The sequence below is a fragment of the Sphaerulina musiva genome (assembly GCF_000320565.1).
Source record: "Sphaerulina musiva SO2202 unplaced genomic scaffold SEPMUscaffold_6, whole genome shotgun sequence".
NCBI classification, from domain to species: Eukaryota; Fungi; Ascomycota; class Dothideomycetes; order Mycosphaerellales; family Mycosphaerellaceae; genus Sphaerulina; species Sphaerulina musiva.
Window position 1 is genome coordinate 142980 of NW_016017388.1, and position 20925 is coordinate 163904.

The 20925-nt window shown below is 51.9% G+C and overlaps 10 protein-coding genes across 10 annotated transcripts; 4 read left to right on the forward strand and 6 right to left on the reverse strand.

Moving 5' to 3' along the window:
• Positions 1-28: 28 nt before the first annotated feature.
• SEPMUDRAFT_149576 (IGPD-domain-containing protein) lies at positions 29-909 on the reverse strand. Its single transcript, XM_016905640.1, has one exon. The coding sequence runs from the start codon at positions 858-860 to the stop codon at positions 159-161; it is 702 nt and encodes a 233-aa protein (XP_016759764.1). The 5' UTR covers positions 861-909; the 3' UTR covers positions 29-158.
• Positions 910-1111: 202 nt separating this feature from the next.
• SEPMUDRAFT_126120 (DNA-directed RNA polymerase I and III 14 KDA polypeptide) lies at positions 1112-3711 on the forward strand. The gene is made up of 5 exons (XM_016902037.1): positions 1112-1247; positions 1344-1435; positions 1533-1609; positions 1671-1933; positions 3675-3711. Exons 1-4 carry the CDS (start codon positions 1152-1154, stop codon positions 1808-1810), a joined length of 405 nt encoding a protein of 134 aa, XP_016759765.1. The 5' UTR covers positions 1112-1151; the 3' UTR covers positions 1811-1933; positions 3675-3711.
• Positions 1920-3565, reverse strand: SEPMUDRAFT_86708 (NADH dehydrogenase, alpha subcomplex, subunit 6). The gene is made up of 5 exons (XM_016910420.1): positions 3401-3565; positions 3217-3278; positions 2916-3062; positions 2533-2643; positions 1920-2453 (listed from the first exon to the last, which is right to left on the reverse strand). Exons 1-5 carry the CDS (start codon positions 3441-3443, stop codon positions 2442-2444), a joined length of 375 nt encoding a protein of 124 aa, XP_016759766.1. The 5' UTR covers positions 3444-3565; the 3' UTR covers positions 1920-2441.
• Positions 3712-3759: 48 nt separating the features above from the next.
• SEPMUDRAFT_149577 (uncharacterized protein) lies at positions 3760-9532 on the reverse strand. Its single transcript, XM_016905641.1, has one exon. It carries the CDS (start codon positions 9286-9288, stop codon positions 4105-4107), a length of 5184 nt encoding a protein of 1727 aa, XP_016759767.1. The 5' UTR covers positions 9289-9532; the 3' UTR covers positions 3760-4104.
• Positions 9533-10530: 998 nt separating this feature from the next.
• Positions 10531-11569, reverse strand: SEPMUDRAFT_149578 (NADH-ubiquinone oxidoreductase subunit B17.2). Its single transcript, XM_016905642.1, has 8 exons — positions 11478-11569; positions 11406-11426; positions 11326-11332; positions 11190-11270; positions 11094-11136; positions 11017-11037; positions 10824-10961; positions 10531-10763 (listed from the first exon to the last, which is right to left on the reverse strand). Exons 1-8 carry the CDS (start codon positions 11526-11528, stop codon positions 10715-10717), a joined length of 411 nt encoding a protein of 136 aa, XP_016759768.1. The 5' UTR covers positions 11529-11569; the 3' UTR covers positions 10531-10714.
• A 143-nt stretch (positions 11570-11712) lies between these two features.
• SEPMUDRAFT_149582 (phospholipase D/nuclease) lies at positions 11713-13421 on the forward strand (the record flags this gene model as incomplete). Its single annotated transcript, XM_016905643.1, has 3 exons — positions 11713-11979; positions 12032-12103; positions 12152-13421. The coding sequence occupies 3 exons, from the start codon at positions 11716-11718 to the stop codon at positions 13397-13399; spliced, it is 1584 nt and encodes a 527-aa protein (XP_016759769.1). The 3' UTR covers positions 13400-13421.
• A 1110-nt stretch (positions 13422-14531) lies between these two features.
• SEPMUDRAFT_117628 (uncharacterized protein) lies at positions 14532-15563 on the reverse strand (the record flags this gene model as incomplete). The annotated part of the gene is made up of 1 exon (XM_016901352.1): positions 14532-15563. The coding sequence occupies one exon, from the start codon at positions 15561-15563 to the stop codon at positions 14532-14534; it is 1032 nt and encodes a 343-aa protein (XP_016759770.1).
• A 542-nt stretch (positions 15564-16105) lies between these two features.
• SEPMUDRAFT_117629 (uncharacterized protein) lies at positions 16106-16888 on the forward strand (the record flags this gene model as incomplete). Its single annotated transcript, XM_016901353.1, has 3 exons — positions 16106-16363; positions 16419-16494; positions 16548-16888. The coding sequence occupies 3 exons, from the start codon at positions 16106-16108 to the stop codon at positions 16886-16888; spliced, it is 675 nt and encodes a 224-aa protein (XP_016759771.1).
• Positions 16889-18235: 1347 nt separating this feature from the next.
• SEPMUDRAFT_45574 (uncharacterized protein) lies at positions 18236-19342 on the forward strand (the record flags this gene model as incomplete). Its single annotated transcript, XM_016908973.1, has 1 exon — positions 18236-19342. One exon carries the CDS (start codon positions 18236-18238, stop codon positions 19340-19342), a length of 1107 nt encoding a protein of 368 aa, XP_016759772.1.
• Positions 19343-19899: 557 nt separating this feature from the next.
• SEPMUDRAFT_156625 (snare-like protein) lies at positions 19900-20716 on the reverse strand (the record flags this gene model as incomplete). The annotated part of the gene is made up of 2 exons (XM_016907687.1): positions 19900-20581; positions 20671-20716. The coding sequence occupies 2 exons, from the start codon at positions 20714-20716 to the stop codon at positions 20109-20111; spliced, it is 519 nt and encodes a 172-aa protein (XP_016759773.1). The 3' UTR covers positions 19900-20108.
• Between the last annotated feature and the right edge of the window lie 209 nt (positions 20717-20925).

A 20925-nucleotide genomic window follows, 5' to 3' on the forward strand; every position in this document is an offset into this window, starting at 1 on the left:
ATCCTGTCCTGGACAGATATATGGGCAGGCTCATTATATTGCAGTCGTCATAAGTGTTGTTTGTGGTTGATGCTCATTCGTCCATCCCTACATCTATTGATATGCTTTTCCGCTCCCAAGCTCGTAAAACATAACCCGCATCTCATCTTCTCTTCTTCTCAAAACAACACCCCCTTTGTACTCGGCACCTCCCCCTCCCTCCCAGCGACAGGCGTCGTCGCAAACCTCAACGCAACAGCCAACGCCTTAAACGCCGATTCCGCACGATGATGATCATTCCTCCCCCTCAAACAATCCACATGCATTGTAATCCCCGCATGCAAAGCAAAACTCTCCAAACAATGCGGCAACATTTCACAACTCAAATCTCCCAACTTCTCTCTCGTCGTTCCCAATTCAATCACCGCATAGGGCCGATTACTCAAATCCACAACCGCGCGCGAAAGCGCTTCGTCGAGCGGCGCGTAAGCGGAACCGAAGCGTGCGAGACCCGTGGTGGTGTGTAAAGCGGATTTGAAGGCTTGACCCAGTGCGATGCAGGTGTCTTCGGCGGTGTGGTGGTCGTCGATGTGTAAATCTCCGATGGTGTGCAGGCGGAGCGACCAGCCGGCGTGTTTGGCGAGCGCGTGTAGCATGTGGTCGAGGAAACCTATGCCTGTGCTGACGGAGATGGTTTGGGAGTGCGAGGCTTGGGTTGCGTGGTCTCCTGCTTTGTTATTACTGCTGCTGTCGCCGTTGGTGGAGGAGGAAGAATCGAGTTCTTCGAGGAAGCCGCCGTCGAGGTTGAGGGAGAGTTGGATTTTGGTTTCGTTGGTGTCGCGGGCAATTTTGGCGGCGCGGATGCGCTTTTCGGAGGACATGTTGAAGGGGTGGTGGTGGTGGTGGTGGTGGTGGATGAGGTGATGATGATTGCTGGTGTGTATGTGAGCAGAAGAAGTTCAGAGATCAAGAAGTTCGATCGACAATGCTCTCGTCTTAAGTGAGTGACGTCTTTTCTTAGTTGGAGCATTGGATGTTAAACCCTGCAGGAGCCAGCAAAACCTTAAATCCGATATGATGATCTGCTTTCTTCTTCTTCTTCATCTTCTACTACCAACTACTGCACGCCACACTCATTCCAGACATATCGCACTCACTCATCCACATCCACCATGTCCCACGACGAAGAAATGGCCGACGCGACCAGCGGCGCAGAAGTCAACGGAGCAGAGGAGGAGATCGTGATTGGAAAGCAGCGACTTACACTGGTAAGTCAAATATTTTGCATCCATCTATATTCACGCGAAAAAAAAAAAAAAAAAAAAAAAGGCAAAAAAACTGACCGAGAAATGAATCAAATCTAGCTTCGCGGCTCCACCGATACAGCAGCATCATTCGCATTCGAAAAAGAAGACCATACTCTCGGCAACGTGCTGCGATATCTCATTTCGAAAAAGTGAGTTCGTGCACACACACACCTCACCAGCAGCACCATCACAACAACAACAAGCCCACCGCATCTAACAGGAGACCCCAATCACCCTTAACTCTAGTCCCGATGTCGAATTCGTGGGATACTCCATCCCCCACCCTTCCGAAGCATTTATGAATTTGCGAATCCAAACCTGGGGTACGTTTAAATCTATCTATACCTGATGATGAAACACAGACTTACACGAAATAAAAATCAGACAACGTCAGCGTATTCGAAGTCTTACGAAAAGGCCTCCAAGATCTCGAAGATATGTGCGATGTGATTGAAGAGAAATTTGTGGCTTCGCGGGATGAATTCAAAATTTCGCATCCGGATGGTGGACCGGCGGAGAGATGATGAAGAATAAGAAGAAGAAGGCATGCATGATTTTTTTTTCTCTTTTTTCCTTTTCTTTTTCCATGTTGGGAGAGAGGGAGGGAGGGAGAGAGAGAGAGAGAGAGAGAGAGAGAGAGAGAGAGATGCACAAGCTACTACTATTCGAAAAGGGAAAAGAAAGAAAGAAGAAAGAAGAAGCGCATGCATGAGAAAAGGCAAAGTGAGCCCGGCACGAGGCGTAAGTTTGTTTGTGTGGTGTGGAAATGGATAGGGGTATATGAGACCTGGCAGCGCCAAACACGCACCCTGGGATCTGAGCAATATTCCAGCCTGACCTGATCAGCTCTTTTGGCTCGATTGCCGAGAATATGATCTCAGCAGGATTGGGACCACTGTTATGTCGAGAAGACAGCAGGGCGGAAGGACTACCACCATAACGAGCAATGAAGCGCACGCAGATGGCAAGGAAGAGAGAGAGAAAAAAGGCGCTGAGATGGAGATGAGGAAAGCGTTTTTATGCAAGTAAGCCACATTCATGGAGTAGACCAGTCCGCAGTCATCGTGTTTGTTTTGGGTATGATATGTGTACAACCATTGCTGCAAGTGCACAAACTCCATGATGATTGATCCATATTGCATGCATGCACACTTTTCAGTTGCGACCCTATATCACGGCATGTCAGTGCCATGCCGCTCGCTCGCCATTCCGTGCCGACAGGCTGGACCTCTGGATCTGCTCTTACCTCGATGAAGCCTTGAATGAAGTTTTTCGGCAGCGTAGAGCCTTTGGGATCTTCTTCCGCTCGGAAGTACTTGAGTACGTGTGTGAGTTGCTTCCAGAAGTTCAAGGTTTCCTGTTGCATTTCCATATCGTCAGCATGTTCTTGCCCATCAGGTCCTTGTGTGTCCTGTCCTGTCCTGTCCAGTATATATCCCAGCTACCGTGCTTCAGTTCTTCACTCCTTTTATCTTCACTCCTCTTCTCTTGCCCCCTCTTCTCTTCCTCCCTCTTCTTCTCTCTTCAACCGCCTATATCCATCTACCTTCTCCTTCTCTTTCTCCTCCTTCTCCTTCCCCCTCCCCTCCCCCTCCCCCCAAAAGCAAAAGAAAAGAAAAGCCCACTCACCTGAAACTCCTGATGACTATTAAACAACAAAACATCCACCGTCTTCAACTGATTCACATATCGATGCCTCTCAAATTCCTGTCGAACTTTGGTTCGAATTTTCGACACGGGCATATTGAGCGAATACATGGTTTGGACTTCCGGTGCCTGTTATACACACACCCACAGCGATGATCAGTACTCTTTTTTCCATGTCCGTATCCCCCTCCATATACTCCCTCTTTCTTCTTCTCTTTCTTTCTCTCTTATTTCTTCCTCCCAGCATCATATTGTTTCAAAATCAAAAAAAAATCAAACATACCGCTCTCAACCAATCCCGATAACTCGACAAAACTCTCTGTTTCGCATCACTCCATGTCGCGGCTGTTGGTTGCAAAAAGAGCAACTCTCTCGTTAGTCTTCGCTCTCGCATACATCATCATCATCCCTCCACTCGAGTGTGGTAGGATAGGGTAGGTAGGTAGATGGGCGGGGTGAATGCGTACAGGAGCGCGTTCGTTGCGCGAGATAGGTTGGGTTGATGACCATGGTTGTGTCTCTCTCGGTTGCGTTAGGTAGGTTTGGATCGGTGAGGTCGGTGGGTCGGTGGGTCGGTGTGTCGGTGGTGGTGGAAGAGAAGGAGGAGGAGGGAGGTAGGTGGACAATGGTTGTTACATTCGACGTGGGCGCGGAAGCTGTTTGTGTCCTGCTGAGGTGTGAGGTCGACGTAGGTTCGGCAAGCCGGGAAGTGCACAGACCACCAATCCACAGATATGTGTGGAGAGAGAGAGAGAGAGAGAGAGAGAGAGAGAGAGAGCAAGATACGAAGGAAACAAAAAACAATTACATGTAGAGAGGCAAAGAACGGATCGGTTCGATTCTCAGAGGTCCCCTATCGCCATCTATGAACAAAATGTACATCCACAGTCGGTGCGGGAATTGAGAACAAAACCCATGCAGTAAGCAGAATGCCGCCGCCACCACCACCTAGTCTATACATCAGGTACCGCATTAAAAACATGACTTTCCGCCAGCACCCAATAACGCTTTTGCACTGAACAGAGAAAAAAAAAGCCGCCCCATCCCCGAGGACGCCACCCAATAACATACAAGAAAACGACACCTTCAGGCCGCCCGATGCGTCGATGCTCTTCCACTTGGGCGATGCCGTGATCGCTAATTACGCCCTCTCGCTCTCTCCGTGCTCACTTCACTCATCATCAACAAGCTTCTTCGCATCATGGGCCTTCTTCGCATCCTTTTGTAGAAGCTCAAAGTCCCCAGTCATCTCGCACATGCCTCTGAACGTGCCCTTGTCTTTATTGATCAGGTCGTACGGGTCTCCATACTCGATGACTTCGCCTTGGTCTAGAACCAGAACCTTGTCATAGTCGATGATGGTCTGAAGCCGATGAGCGATGGTGATGGTCGTGTTTTTGATTTCACGAATCGTTTCTTGGATCTTCGAGTCTGTGGCGTAGTCGATCGAAGCGGTGGCCTCGTCCATCAGCAATACCTTGGGTGCCTTGAGCAGTGCCCGTGCCAGACAGAGGAGCTGTCTCTGACCTTGCGATAAGTTCGAACCGTGCTCTGCGACGGGCGAGTTCAGGTTGCGGAATATGTTCTTGTTCTCGATGGGACTGTCCGGATTGGAATGCACTGGCGCGACCTTTGCTGTCACAGTAAGCTTGGTACTGGGAGAGCTGGGCGAGTCTCGGCCAGACTGAGGACCGGGCGTGTGAGGTCTGGAAGGAGCAGCAGAGTTTGTTGCCGTGGCCGCTCCGACTAATTGAACACCGCGCAGCACCGAGAAGATCTCCTCGTCCGTGAACAGGCCGAAAGGATCGAGATTACTGCGTACAGTGCCGGTGAACAGAGTGGGGTCCTGTGGGACCATGACAATGTTTTCGCGCAAGTCTTGCAGTCCGATGAGACCAATATCGACATTATCGATCAAGATCTTGCCCTGCTCTGCTTCGAGAGCTCGGAAGAGTGCGAGGGCGAGGGAACTCTTGCCAGCTCCCGTTCGGCCAACGACACCGACCTTCTCACCAGGAAGAATCCTGAAAGTGACGTTCTTGAGAACAAAGTCAAAGTCGCTGCGATATCTCGTGCTGTAGCCAATGAACTCCACTGAGCCTTGACTCGGCCAATTCGCATCAGGTCTGTTGTCAGGCACGATGGGCGCCGCTTCCTGATCTACATCCAAGTACTCCTTGACACGCTCAATGGCGTTCATGTTTTGCTCGTTGCTGGCGTACAAGCGAACGAACCAAAGCACATTCTCTGTAAAGGTGACGGCGTAGGTCATGGCCAACCCAGCAGAGCCTGCATTGACAGTTCCGACACTGAGGATCACGAAGACGCCAGTGAAGAATGCCACCAATGCACCAACGACATCAACACGGAGCGCCAGCCATCTGTTGGCAGCCCACAGATAGATGAACGGCCGAGAATGAGTGTTGACCTTGTGCAAGTTCTCGCGAATGAAGCGACGTTCGTCACCATAGGCTCGAATCGTTGTCATACCGGACAAAGTCTCACCAAATTGCTGGTACAATGGACTTCGCTGCACGGACTCGAGTCGCTTCAGATCTCGAGAAGCACTGATGTAGACTCTGCCGATCAGGAAGTAGAGGATCGTGATGAAAATACCTGCAATCAAGAATCCGGGTGTGATGATGGAGATCAAGATGACGATTGTCAAGATGGAAAACATGCAGTGCACCACACCGACAGCTACCGGAGCGATTTCCTGATCGACTGATTCAATATCCTTGGAGAAACGGTTCATAATCTGCCCCAGTGGTGTGGCATCGAAGAAGCGGAACTTGGCGTGTGTCACTCGTTCCATCAGCTCCCTGTGAATACGCCTGGAGGCTGCGAGAGATCCCCCGAATAGCACACCTTCACGGAGCAATGTGACAGCCATGAATGACAACCCAAGCATCGCATATCCAGTGAGGTAGTAGCCGACGTTGACGTCGTCATTCATAATCTTCATGCTCTTCACGTCCTGTAGTGCGGACTGGGCACTGAATGGCTGAGACGTAAATGGCATGTTCCAGACACATGTACCCGTACGAAGGCAGCTAGAGGAGGTAGCCAAGCGAACGTGGGCCAGGTTGTAGGTGTGGTTGTGAGCAACACCCGTTGCGACGTATTCGTGTTTCGTGTAGGAATTCGACCATTGCTGAATCCAGACATTCGTGGCAACTTGAGATAATTGCTGCAAGCCGAAGCACAACGCCGCAACAATCCAGTAGAACCATCCGCCCATGTAGCCCAGATATTTGGCGATGATGGCAAATTTGACTGAACCCGTCGCTTTCTCTTCACTCAAGGTGTCCTTGTCGTTCGCCTGTTTGCTCATGCCTGGAATATCCTTTGAGATGACGTGTGTCAGAGGGTCACCATGTAAGGTTTCGAGAGTGTCTGTAGCATCGCTCTCGGAACGGTGCACGCGCGTCTTGTGCGTGCCATTAGCGGCAGAGTGTAGTTCACTCAGAGTGTCACCACCAATTTCAGAGGGGACTCTGGATGGCAGTTTGGAGCGTTTCGCAGGTTGGTCCTTGAAATCAAACTTGCCCATATCCTCAGCGAGGCTGCCCGACTGGACAACGTCGTATGCAGTGCCCTGGGCAGTCACTCGACCATTGTCGAGCACGACAGCAAACTCCGCATGCGGCAGACACAGTGTTGCATTGTGGGTGACCAAGATACAGGTACGGTTGTGCATCAGTGGGCCCATGAGCGCGTTGTCGAAGATCCACTTGGCAGTGTGAGAATCGACAGCGCTCAGCACATCATCAAGGATCACGTGACGTGCATGGCAGTAGAGCGCTCGGGCAAGACTAATGCGCTGTTTTTGACCTCCAGAAAGGGTGACTCCCTTCTCGCCTACCAAAGTCTGGTCGCCACCGTCCAAGATTTCCAGATCACGCTGCAGAGAGCAAGCCACGATGACGCTCTTGTATCGCCGCGGGTCAAATCGGCTGTTGAACACAATGTTCTCCTTGATCGTGCCATTCATGAGCCAGGCTTGCTGAGCGCAGAATGCGACGCTCTCGGTCAGACCAGTGTCGGGATCCGTAGCGAGCTCTTCTCGGCTACGACCTCCAGGCAAATAGACGGAACCGCTGATTTTGGTCATCTCGCCCAGCAAAGCCATCAGAAGAGACGTCTTGCCGCACCCAGTCGGACCTACAATGACATTGAGCTGACCGACCTTGAAGAACATGTTTAGGCCGATCATCTTGAAGTCATCCGAATCCTTGCCACCCCAACTGAAGGTGCCGTCACGGAAGCCAATCAGGGGTTCTCCGTTGTTCTCGGTGAATTCCTCTACCAACTGGTGGTACTTCTCGGTCTCTGGTTCGTTCAAGTACTCCTCTACACGATCGACGGAAACCTTGGATTCTTGTACATGAGCAACCATGTCTGCGAGTTGATCCAGCGGGATACGAAGCAGGCTAAACAAGGATAGCGCGGTGAAAGCCACAGAAGGAATGAGATCTTTGCCTTCCACGAGTGTGTAGACCAGGAATGTCAGGAACGTGATGAGCACCGGTGCGCCAGACCAGATGGTAGCTGCAGCGGCCCATACGATGTATCGGTTCCGAAGGTATTTGAGCTCCACCTGGCGCTTCTCGTCGACCACAGCGAGGAAGCGATGCTCCCAGGCGAAGTATTTAATGATGCGGACATTGGTCAGTACCTCGTTGGTCGTATGGATTCGTGCATCTGTCGCGGCAAGGATTTTCTTCTGCACACTGGTGAATTTCTTCGCAATGTACATGTTCACGGGCAGAAGCGCTCCCATCATGCCAATCCCAACAATGCTACTGTTGCCCAGGAAGAGATAGAGCAGTAGAATAGCGAGCACGAACTGTACGGGTGTTTCGGCCCACAGAAAGTGCAGATATGCGCTGATCTCGGACACTTTGAAGGAGTCCACGGCCATGAGGTTGATGATGGCTCCCGAAGTGACCTGCTCGTCCAGCGCGGTTTCGGCCTTGTTCGCAGCGGGCTGGCCATTTTCGTCCCTGCTCTTCTTCTTTCGCCCAAACGTCAATACCTTCTTGATGAAACCCTGCTTCGGCTCGTTGTCATCCTTCTTCGCATCTTGTCCCAGTATCTTGTCTGCAGATGCTGCGGCACGTCTTCTCAGGGCTTTGGCGTAGATCTCGCCAATGATGATGGCTCGCAGCCGAATGCAGGTCTTTCTGCCAATCCAGAGAGCTTGGCCACTGGACAAAGCATTGACGCATCCCGAGACGAACAGAAGGATAACGTAGAGCCAGGCGGCATTCCGAGGCGTCTGTGAAGGGTCCTCTACGTATTGCAAGATAACCTTGAGCAGCAAAGTAGGCACAAAGGTGACAGCTCCTGAAATAGCGGCATACAAGCCTTGAATGATCAAGTCACGCTTGAAGTATCGGAGCAAATGCCAGGCCAAGATTGAAGTCTTCTTCAGTTGTCGATAGTCCGCCAGGATTACGGCAGCCTGATCTCTCGGCATCAGGTTCCATACGTCCTTCATCTCGAATGCTTTCTTGTATCCAGTCCAGACGATCGGGTCGACCCAGCCAAAAGTAGCCAAAGAAAAGACGCTTGCGAGAGGCTCCCTCGAAGGCTCGATGCCGTCCTCATACTCGAGCTCGACAGCATGGTTGCCTTTCCGTGAGCACAGTGCGATCAAGGCAAGAAGAGTCGTCAAGGCAAAGTGGCTGCTCATCAGCGCTTCGGATAGTCGTGATTGTGGGTGTATAATCTCTGAGCGAAAGACAAGGATAGCGCATAGCCATTGAAAGCTGTAGAGAAAGGCCGTGTGGTACCACAGGGCCGGGAATGACCATTTTGAAGAGCTCGAGAACAGCAAGCGCCCAGACGCGAGGAGAGCAATGTATGTCCAAACCGCGACCTCAGCAAGTGCCGCCACTCGACCTCTTGGTGGGCCCCATGCCCGTGTAATCAATGCCGCCACCTGTATGCCCAGTTCGGCCAACACTGCCACCTCTTCTACAAGCGTGATCCAAAGCTCTCCGCGTGGTCGGTCCACAGTGATGACAGAGGCATTGGTCTGCGTCTTGGTCATTTGCAACGCCATTTGCTCATTTCGTCGCATTTCGTCCTCGCTGCCAGTGGCGGTTGTGGCATCACTATCGGCATCCGCATCGTGGCCATGGGCGTGGTGGGGTCCGCCATTGGGTAGTCGGTGGTAGCCTGCGCTGCTCTGTTTGTCTCGAATCGTCGTTTGGAGGAGTTGGTAGGCGAGATAGAGAGCCGAGATAGCACATGCTACCAATGGCAGCAAGGTCTGCAGATAGTCATGCTGGAAGCACTGCGAGAAGTCGTCGCTGTGCCAAATAGCGCCCTTGCACCGCGCGAACATGGTCTATTGACGTTGAGAGAGAGAGAGTCGAATGCGCTGCACTCATCGGGTCATGTCGAAGCAACAGACAAGTGGAGGCGGGTGATAAGAACAACCGGCGGTGGTGGGGTGCCTGGCTGCGGTGACGCGAATGGGGAATGGTGAGTCGGAATGGATGCCTGCGGGTCAATGGCGGCGAAGGATCGTCGGAGGAGGAGAAGGAGGAGGAGAAGGAGGAAGAGGAAGAGGTCAGACTGAGTAGGAGGTAGGGTACGTGTAGGTAAGGTCAGGTAGGTAGGTAGGTAAGGTAGGTCAGGTAGATAGGTACCTTAGGCAACCTTTTTAGGCTTCGATTGAACTAGCACGACATGCATCAACCCTACCTTGAGGTAGCCCGTTCCCGTGGAGGGTTGCAAGCACTCTCAGCACACTTTTCACAGAAGCGATAAGGTGCTGGTCGGCGTAGGAGAGGCTAGGAGGTGGGAAGGTGACGAAACGACTCAATAACGGCCGAGCCGACGGGAAGTGGAAGTCAAGCGCAGTCAAGCTTTGCTGCCGACGTCGTAGAAAATCTCCACTCTCCACTCACCGGTATGTACCATTTGCCATCCAAGCATCGAGCAACGGCGGACTCACAGACTATGGAGGTAATATCACCGTATCAGCGGGCGAGGCGAGAAAAGGATTGTTGGTGTGTGGAGACTCCGATACAGTGGAGGTATGGATATGGTGAGCAAGTGAACGCCGAACGCCGTTGTGCGGTGAGTCAACTGGGAACCTGGAACCGAGACAGGCCTGGAGATGCCTGCGGCCCTGTGCCGCCCAGATGGAACTACATGTACCTCATTACCCACTGAATACAGCATCGGATAGACTGAGATACTGCAGCATCATGCGAGAAGCCTCAAACTAGGCACCTACATATATCTCCCCTACCGTACCTACAGTAGAACCTCCATACATGTACTTGTACGGTGTACCTTATTATTCATGCATGATGAGACCGCTTCACGGTATCACTGTTGACGGTTGACGGTTGATCTGTGCTGCTGTGCACTATCGGACTGTGCCAGGCCAGGATACGAGCTCCAGCCTCCAGCCTCCAGGTTCCTGTGCCGCGCCGCCGCTGCTTTGCGCATGCACTGGCACTGACAGCTACTGATGTTTCATGCTCCGTGCATAGGTACCTTGTGCACGCTCCGCTTCTTCAACCGCCACATACTGGCCGTCTGGCTGGTTGTGTTGCTGGTGCTACACGGGCCGTCGCAGGTGGGATATGTACAACGGAATTTCACGATAATAAGTGCACTATGATATTCCGCTCTTCGAATTGTACCTCGCCTATGAACGCCATGCCAGGAACGTGGGTCACGACAGCACCCAACGTCGTTGATCTGGAATGGCCAGAATCGCTCATGTGAACTCGCCATACCTCCTAGTGTCCTGCTCATCTTGAAGCCGCTACCGGCTTCCATGCCGAGTATTTCGGCTTGGTCCTGCAAGTGTCAGGTTAGCAATGCCGACAACATCTCCATGTAGTCTCGATATGAACGTACGTGTTGAAGGTCTTGAACGCACTCCTCGATGCCGTGATCACCGGTACATGCTTCGCAGGCTCCCATGGCCGCAACGAGCGTTGCAACAACTTGTCCTCTGAAGGCGCTTTGTCAACCATATATGACATCCACGCGTGCCTATTTGTGTTGTCAGAGACTTCCCGTACAAAGTCTTACAGTGCCATAGACATACCAGCCTGGCTCTATCTGCGAGCTGCTAATTGTCAGCAGTGTCCTGGCCCATGTGTGAGCGCGAGCGTGATGTCTCACGGATCATATTCGTGGTCCTTGTAGTCCACCCAGCGTGTTCGTACTTTGAACGACATTAGCTCGCACCGAGAAGCTCTCATCCAGCCGAGAACATACGAGGCAGCTCTTCTTCCAGGTTCTCAAAGTACTTGTTGCCGTAGCGGTCTATGCCGACCAGTGTTCCGCGCTTGGTATCACCTGCTTCTCTTAGTGGCCATTCCCGATGCCATCTTTCTCCTTCTTCCACCCATACCGATGTACTGTAGAATGGCAGAGGAGTTAGTATCAGCCGCATGTGTATCGTTGGGAATCGTTCGGAGGTGTGTTTCGTACATGAAGTTGGTGGCCGTAGTCCTGCCATCTGTCAGCTCTCACTCACACGCACTGTACGCGCACCTGGTGTACCTTTAAACCTATACTCCGCAGGTTGCGAAGGGTTCGCATGATTGTCGACATGTTGGCGATAGTGCGCGGGTGTGTTGTGGCAAGGCGATGTCTAGTGCAAGTGTGATGGTGAAGCGCGAATGAAGCCAAAGTGGGAGCGGGTCCACTAGCTCTAAAACCATTCTAAAAGCTCCTAGAAAGTCTACCATCACTGCACATTCGTCCATCAACACCATCTCGACGGCATTATGAACTTGCGATGCTGACAAGGAGAGTATTCCCTTGCTTGCGGGCCTCTAAGCAGGTCCGGCCACTTCAACGGGGCAGCAGGAATGGTCGTCTGCAAAAACGACTCTCAAGTACTTATTCGGCGTCCGCAACAACGCCAGGATCAGGCCCTTCATCTGCCTCGCAGCTAGCAGCCTTTACCGGCGAGCTGGACAAGCTGTCTCCTCGCTTTGATGTCTCGGCCGACTCGATAGAGATCTTGCAATCCCCTACCGAGTTCTACGAAACACTCAAGGTTCGAATAATGTACCCAATTCCTCGCATATGGGCTGACTAGACTGAAGTAGACGAAAATCACAAGTGCCAAACGACGTGTGTATCTTTCAACCCTATATATTGGCAAAAGCGAGCATGAATTGGTGTGTATTGTTCTAAAATAAAGGCGAAAATAACACTGATTTGGACAGATCGACACCATACGACAAGCGCTGAAGGAGAACCCAGAGCTCAAAGTCTCATTATTGACTGACTACCTTCGAGGTACTCGTGAAGCGCCCAATCCATCATGTGCGAGCTTACTCGCCTCGCTGGTAGCAGAGTTTGGTCCTGAACGCGTGGAAGTCCGACTATACCATACGCCAAACTTGACTGGAGCCCGCAAGGCTATTCTACCTAAGCGAATCAACGAGGGATGGGGACTGCAGCACATGAAGTTGTACGGCATTGATGATGAAATCATCATGTCCGGCGCCAACCTCTCGGACGATTACTTCACCAACAGACAGGACCGATACCATGTCTTCAAATCACAAGCAATCACGGACTACTTCTCGCAGCTTTTTCGCACCATCTGCGATTTGAGCTATCGTGTGTCGCCAGCCGACACAGAGGCAGGCGGCTTCGCGGTGGAATGGCCTCACGCTAATGTGCAGCCGGAGCCTCTGAAAGATCCGCAGGGCTACATCAGAGCAGCAACTAGGCTTCTCCAGCCACTGGCCAGTCCGCCGACAGCGAAAGCGACCCCATCAAACTCGGACACCATTGTGTATCCACTCGTACAGCTGACACCGCTTCTCAAACCGGACACCTCCACCGAGCTACCAGCTCTGACAGGAATCCTTCGAACACTGGGCAAACCAGAATTTGAAGGGTCGAAATGGACATTCACATCAGGCTATTTCAACATGACGCCAGAGGTTCGCGAATTATTACTCAAATCACGACCGCTGTCAGGCACAGTCGTGGCGGCGTCCCCATGGGCAAATGGCTTTTATGGCAGTAAAGGCATCAGCGGCATGCTACCAGCAGCCTACAGTTTACTAGGGCGCCGCTTCTTAGACGCCGTATCCAAAGCAGGTCTCAGCGAACAGATCTCGGTCAAGGAATGGCGAAAGGGCACGGTCAATACACCCGGTGGCTGGACGTATCACGCCAAGGGAATCTGGGTAACGCTGCCTCGAGAGGAGAATCCCAGCATCAGTCTCATCGGAAGCTCCAACTACACGAAACGCAGCTATTCTCTCGACCTCGAGGCGAATCTTCTCATCGTGACGCGCAACTCTGATCTGCAGCGTCGTCTGGGCGAAGAGCAGAAGTGGTTGCAAGAATATGCTTCCCCAATGACACAGGACGAGTATGCAAAGACGGAGCGCAGAGTGGGATTACATGTACGATTAGCAATGTGGATTGTCACATTAGTTGGAGGAGCGCTATGATGAGATTCCATCAATGTACAAGACGTACCTATAAGAGCAATACCAGTTTAAATCTCTTTTGTGAAAGGCCGGAAAGTACCTTACCTTACCTAGTAATTGCTCCCATACTTCCTCCGCATCAATTGCCAATTGCCAGTTGCCACAGAGACATGAAGTTTGATAGTACCCTTAAGATAGCTCGAGTACCTACAATCAGCTATCAGTACATATATGCCTGTTCCCTGCGTTGAACATCCAACCCATTGGAATTTATTGAACTTTCTTTTACACCGCACGCACGGCGCACGCATACATGCACGCATGCATGTACATTATGTAACCAACAGGGATCCTACAAACCAGAAAGTTTTTCTTGCATTTCAACGTAGATATTGTTTTGGTAGTATGTAGTTTTAGAAGAGTATAGATAGGTAGGTACCTATAGTACTCTGAATTCTGACTCCTAACAAGACAAGACAAGAGAAGGACAAGTCGCTAGTATAGGTACCAGGTAGGTACTAGGTGGGTAGGTATATCAGGTAGGTATATCAGGTAGGTAAGGTAGGCAGAGAGACTAAACTCAGGCTATAAGACTATAGGCTATACTGTAGAGGTAAAATTGATTTTCCCTACCTATCTGACGGTCCTAACCTTAGGCTCTTATTAGTGCTTTAAAGAAAAAGAAAGAAAACAAAAATCAAGCCAAGCCGCCGGATAGATAGGTATACTTTAGCTCTACTAAAACTTGATTAAGACCCGACTTCATATCGAGTCATTATTCGAGGGAATTGGTTTTTGTTATTTGAAATTGAATTGTAACTACCCTCTAAGAATCCGCTTACTCGCGCTAACTTGGACCAAGAACATTCCAAGTACGTGCCTCTCTCTCTCTCTCCCTCTCTCTCTGGCAGCCTAAAAAAATCTCTCCTTAGAGCTGGACGAGGAACAATCCCTTGGTCTGTAAAAGGGTAAGGAGGAGAAGAAGGAGTAGAGCCCTTCAAAACAACGCAAGTAACCTCTATCCTGCTTCATTCACACCACACCACACCGTAGACGCAAAAGGGTTCGAAAAGCGTCTGTAAATGAGTAAGCATTTTGAAAACTCTGGTACGCGCTCAACTCTACTTACCGAGAACTTGATAGTAGAATGGTTTCAAGTACGTGGTGGTGGAAAGGGCTTGAGTGGCTTCAAGGGACGAAAGCCAGCCAGACTCGGCTTTCGAGCAGAACGGTGATCGTCGGAGGTTCGACCGGGGTCTTCTTGAATAAACTGATAGGAGGTCCCCGTGCGTGCGGATGTCCGCTGCTGCCGTGCTGGAAGCGATCGCGAGATGAGGGATGGGCTTCTCAGAGCACGGTTTTCTTCTTCGAGTAGTGTGATGCGTTCCTCGAGAATGTTGTGCTTCTGAGCCAGATCGTCGAACATTTGGGCGAGTTCTGTCAATGTTCCTGCGAGCATACCGGGGACGTCTTGTAACTGGCGAATCACTTCTTCGGCGGACAAGTCGAGCTGGTTGGGCATGTCTGGTGTTGAACGTCCGCCGCGAATGCTGCGAGCTTGAGTGCCGAACATGCCGGGTGGTGGAGGTGGTGGAGACTGTTGCTTGGTGGGAGTTGCATCGTCGTTTGAGATATTAGGAATGTTCGTTGATGATGGGTAGGGAGGCTGAATTATTCTGCGCCTCTTTCGTCCATGCGAGGGCTGTCCCGGGTAAGACAGTGCACTGGTGGGCGCCAATGGTGTGCTCCGAATAGGGGTCGTGGGAAGCGGCTCGCGCTCATAGCGTGGATTGATGAGAGCCTGGGTATTCGTTCTGCGGTTGCTCCGGTCGGTGGCCGTCGAAAGGAGTTCACTTGGATTGATGATAGGTTGTGTATTCCCCATTCTGCGGTTGCCGAGGGCGTGGGGTCCTGTTGATGTTCCTATGTTCAAACCTTCAGATGAAGCAAACTCTGCGGTGCTGTTCTTTGCGAGTGTGTTGCGCTGAACTTCGTCCTCATCTTCAGAAGTGTTGTCGTCGAAATAAGAGTATTCCGCGTTGTTACGCAGATCGAGTGCCCTCTTCATGCCAGGCTGAGGGTTGTTGTTCCTAATGTTGGTCGGGCGGCTATAGTTAGGCTTGCGAGGCTGCTGACTCGACAGAGGCTCGGTGTTCGAGTAGAAGGAATTAACGTTGTCGTCCATAACCACAGTCGTGTAATGTAGAAGTACTTGATAATTGAGTACGATGTGGTCGAATGTTGACCTAGGTTGTTGTAATGTTAGTAAGAGAGAACAATAGCAAAGGTAGATATAGGGCAAACAGCTAGCTGTATAGTGGCAGCCTAAAGCGGTGTACGCGGTATGTGAATGGATAATCGCATTCACTGCCCTTCAGAACATCTTATAATACCTTACTTACTGCCACTCACAACACCTCACTTCACCTCAGTGCCGTTGATCTCGTCACGGCAGATTGCTTCGTGCTAGGACCGCTCCAATCTGCAGCGCGCCGAGCTCGAAACCCACTCCCGCCGGAAAGCAAACGACACTTGTGCACTAGCGCGGTGTCCGAGCGTTGCCATCTCAACAGAACAAGAACAAGAACAAGAGCTTTTCACTCTCGCACACTTCGTTGCTCCTTCATCCTTCGTCAAAACCACCTTGCCAGACCTCACGCGCGCATCCCTTCAGCCATCACCACTTCAGCCATCACCACTTCATCCACGAACAACACCAGTCCAACTATGACTAGCTTCAAGCAGATGGCCGGCGCCATTCTCGCCATTCCGCTGTTCTTTACAGCGCAAGTTGCCGCACTTCCTACCGCGGGTGTAAGCTGCTATGATCCTCTCAGCCTGACTGTAGCTGACCGCAAGCAGATCACTGGCCTCTCTCCCCAGGCCAACCAGCCACTCAGCTGCTTCGATCCATCAGGCACCGTTGCTGATCAGGGCTGGAAGATGTGGATGCATGCCAGCGCGTTCTGCCAGGAGTTCGACCTGGTGGGTAGTGTCGACAAACCACGCAGAAGAGCGTAAAGCTGACGTGAGCACACAGGCCATCATTCCAGTCAACGGCAGTATCACCGCGTCGTCCTACCAGGCTGTCAATGGGAATTACTACAACCTCGAAGGTATGTCTCCAAGCCTACCTAGAGATAACTAAGCGCCGCTGACCGTGCAACAGTGGCCAACGTCCGCTGCGACAGCCAGCAAGTCCGAGTGGACGACTGCATGAGCCTGTTCAGCGAGATCCTCGTCGACTGCAATACTGGCGCGAACGATCTCAACGTCGGTGGTCTCGTCTCGACCGACTGCGGTCACGTCACCCTCTTGCCCAGTGTGGACAAGGTCGATACACCAGGTTCCACGTCCAGCAACGCCACTCACGCAGTACGCGACATCTACCCAGATGGCTGCAATCCTCCCGTCTGGAGCGCCTGCAGCTCCTCTGAGAAGGCCGCGCTGCTTGACAACGCATGCGATTTCAGCCTGTGCTTGAAGGCTGGCAACTGCGCTCCTTGCTAAGCGGTCGCGAAGGACTGAATTGGAGGCACCACAGCGTCTCTGCATGGAGAATCCTGAAGGAAGGTCGAAACGGCGCATTCACCGCGGGAAGTGAGTGAGGCTTGCTGGCAACATTCTGCCTGTCTGTACAGTACTCGGGCACTCTGATACGCGGCGATGGGTAAATACAGGTACCTTACGTAGAATCGACTTGTATTGAAGAGATACTACTCACACGTGCAGTCTTGTTACGTCGCTGAACATTGTACGGTCGATCCTCCACTGCAAGCAGATTGCAACGACGCGTCTACCGTTGATTTCTATAACGCTCTCCCCATTCTCAGAGATCCACGGTCCATCTTGCTTCCCGTACCCAACCCATTGGGTCATGTCGTCTGTATACCGTACCTGTAGTTCCCGTCAGTTCGCTGTTCCGAGACATGGTCCGTGCGGCCACGCGCGCGGAGTTCAAGTCCGCTCACAATGGCTTTCAGAAAGTTGTGTGACAATGGAATGGATGTAATGTACATACCAATTCCGGCGCTACCAGGTATAAAAGTGACGAAGATTGTCATTATCAAGCGACGAGTGAGGTGGCTGGGCGGGACGATTTCCTTTCATTGCCCCCCCCCCCCCCCTGCCCGTACCTGCCTCCTGCAGTGTTCCGTCCTTTCTTCTTCTATTCCATTCCACTTGCACAACTTCACCACCAACAACCCAATCATCACCACTGGCCACACTGCAGGTAGGTTCGGAGCAATGGAGTACGCAATTGACCGACCATCGCTGACTGCCAAGCTTAGAATGCCTTCGATCGTGGTGAAACTCCGATTCCACAACGCCGTGGCCGCCGCCGCGGCGCATTTATTGTCACGCAGGTGCGAATCAGAAGTGACAACTGACTGCCCAGATAGCTCACAGCAGAACACCAGCAGCGCACCATCCTCGATTCCTAACAGCAACACGACGCCACGCGCACCTGTCCTGGACTCGAACCTCTTCGGCAGAGAGCCGCCTACCAGAAAACGATCGCTACCGGCAACTACCGGTAGCGATCCTTCTGGAACGACACCACAAGACTCATCCGCGCCCGCAAAAAAGCGGAAGCTTAGCCATGTTGCCGACAGTCCTCCACCTCTGCACGCAACTAGACTGAGAAGTAGACATCCTGGAGGCACAGCAAGCACGAATGCTGCTAGTACTAGTGTCAGAGGCTTGGGACTCTTCGCTGGACCCCCGACACCGCCATCAGAGGGGTCCGAATCTCAGCCGCCAGTTTTCCTGCCGCGGCCCGCATCACACGTCGACTCGCATGGCCACGTGAGACCGCTGCGGGACATGTTCTGGGATCAACAATATCTGGATGCCATGCTGGAAGAGCTAGAGGATGTTCTGGCCCAAAAGCGCAATTCGGTGCACAAACGATCTGCGGGAAGGATCAGAGACCTGTTGTCTTTGGCCACTTATCCCAACGACGGCGACGCCAAATTCTTGTCCAAGGATGAGGCGCTAGCGGCGCTTGCGCCTGGCCAGTTTTTCAATGGGCCCATCTTCACAGCAGAGCAGCAACCCCTAGCCTTGTCGACAGTGCCCGAGTTCCTGGGAGAGTATTACGATGATACGGCGACAGTCCACATCCAGGATTCGTCTGCCAGTACCGGTAAGACCGCGACATGGGCGAGAGCAGTCACGATGAAGCAGGTCAAGGACCGCTTCGAGGAAAACAAAACCCCAGACCACTGTCCATGGAACATGCTGGAGCTCGCGACGCACCACGAGGATGGCCTTCGACCGGTGTTCTTGAACAATGAAGACTGCCGTCTGATCACGAAGCTCAAGATCCCCAACCACGCTGACGAGACACGACGCAAGAAGTACGAGGCCGGATTCAAAGAGGTCGAGAAGTGGGCGCTGCTGGCCGAAGCAGGTGCGCTCACAGAGCCACACCAAGACAGCCATGGCTACAGCACTTATATCACCATCAACCAAGGCTGCGTCGGCTTCGGCTGGCTCTCGCATCCTACAAGAGAGGAGCGTGTAGCATGGGGGCGTGACCCTCAGCACTTCCGAGATGGCAGATGGCGTTATGTTATCCTCAAACCGGGCCAGACCGTCTTCTTCCCAGCAGGTACCGTCCACATGGTCTTTCGGCTCAAGGCCGCTGGTGACAGTCTCGCGTTCGGTGGACATGTGCTACGTTGCTCCAACATCGTGCATTGGGTCACGACGATATTGGAGGAGCACGGGAACCCGAATATCGTGAACGAGGATTTGGGGGACCCGGCGGTCGGGTATCTGGAGCGCGTTGAGAAGTTCGTGAACCAGGCGAGCAAAAGAGGCACGGAACACAAATGGGGAGGCAAAGACAATATCAAGGAGTTCAAGAGGTTGAAGGAGCAGTTTATGAGCTTGCCGAAGCCAAGAGTTGCCCCTCCGAGTAAGAAACCTCCAAAGACAGCTGCTCTGGGAAGGTAGATGGGACAGATGAAGTTGAAGTTGGCGTTCGCAGATCGACGAGCCACGAAACGCACGGACTGGGTACAAGGGTACCTGACTTGTCTTCACATTCTCGACGGGCGTTTAAGGATTCAACAGACCAACACCACATTTGTTATTACCTGGTATGGATTCAAACAAGCCATGATTCAAGGCTTAGGAGTTAGGAGGCTCAGGTACTTTAGTTTTTTTCGAGGTTTAGGAGGTTACTCTAGTTTTGATATGATACCAAATACATGTACTAGTTATATCGCTACCTACTGTATCTTGTGAACAGACCGTGTGGACCAGAGCATCGTTACATGTATATGAGACCTCTATGATGGAGCGCGGCTCCAATAGATACATGTAGGTAGGTACATGTATGCTAGACGCCTCGGAGCACTCCTGCTTCTGCTTGTGCTTCCATACAGGTACTGCAGATCCGTAGTAGCCTTTCCTTGCTCTCGTGATGCTCTATGGAAAGGCAGTCTGCCATGTATTGTAACTTGTTGGTCGATTATGAAGTTAGAATCGACTTTCTGTCACAAGGCCCTCTCTCTCTCTCTCTCTCTCTCTAAGCTGGTCTGTATGGCGCCTGCAGATCATCTCGGGCATCCACTGCGTGCCTCCAATTATGATCCAAACACCGTAAAGTAGCCATGCCTTTTCGTATTGTGATGATGCACCGTAGCGGCTGCGAAAGAAAAAAAAAACGCATCCTCATCATCACCATCATCAACATCAACCATCACTGGCTACATCACTACTGCACGCCCTGCACGGGAGCAAAAATACTCGCAATAAAAGTCTCCAACCCACCCTCAAACAATTCATTCGCCACGCCCATCCCCTTGGGATGTTCGACAGGCGCCAAAGGAGATTTGACCACATATTCCACATACAACGTAGCCCAAATCTGATGCAAGACGGTTCGCATATTCCCGACGCGCGTATCCGTCAACATGATGAGTTTGAGTTGGGTCGGAGTTTCGAAATAGTGCAGTTTGTACTCTCCTGTGCGATAGGAGAGGAATTGGTCGTCTTGCCCGCCGAGTTGACGCACCATGCGTCGGAGAGAGAAGATTGTGCCGAAAATTAATTTGGCGTCGTCGGCGAGTTTGAGGGCTTTTTTTGCTGAGAGGGGAAGTTCGTTGTTGCTGGTGGTTGTGGTGGTGTTGGTGGTGGTGGAGGGTCGGGAGGGGGGTGTGGTCCAGCGTTTGGTGTAGATGCATTCCGCTGGAAGTTGGAAAGGGGGAGGGAAGAAGAGGTTAGTGAGATGGATCATGGAGAAGAGGGATGGATATAGGTATATATACTGTACTTACTGTGTCGGTCGAAAATGTAGAACGAGTAGACGCTCAGTCCCGCCATGATGATGAAGGTGTCTTTTTGGTGCCTCAGGATGCGGGTAGAGTGGGAGTTGGAACTGCTCGCATGGCGTGTGGGCCAGGAGACGTTGACGATGACTACCTGTGCCTAGGAGGAGGAGGAGGAGGTGGGTGAGGGTGAGGTGGTTACAGTAAATACATGTAATACACAACAAGTACCTGTAAGGTAAGGTATAGACCGTATAGTTAAGT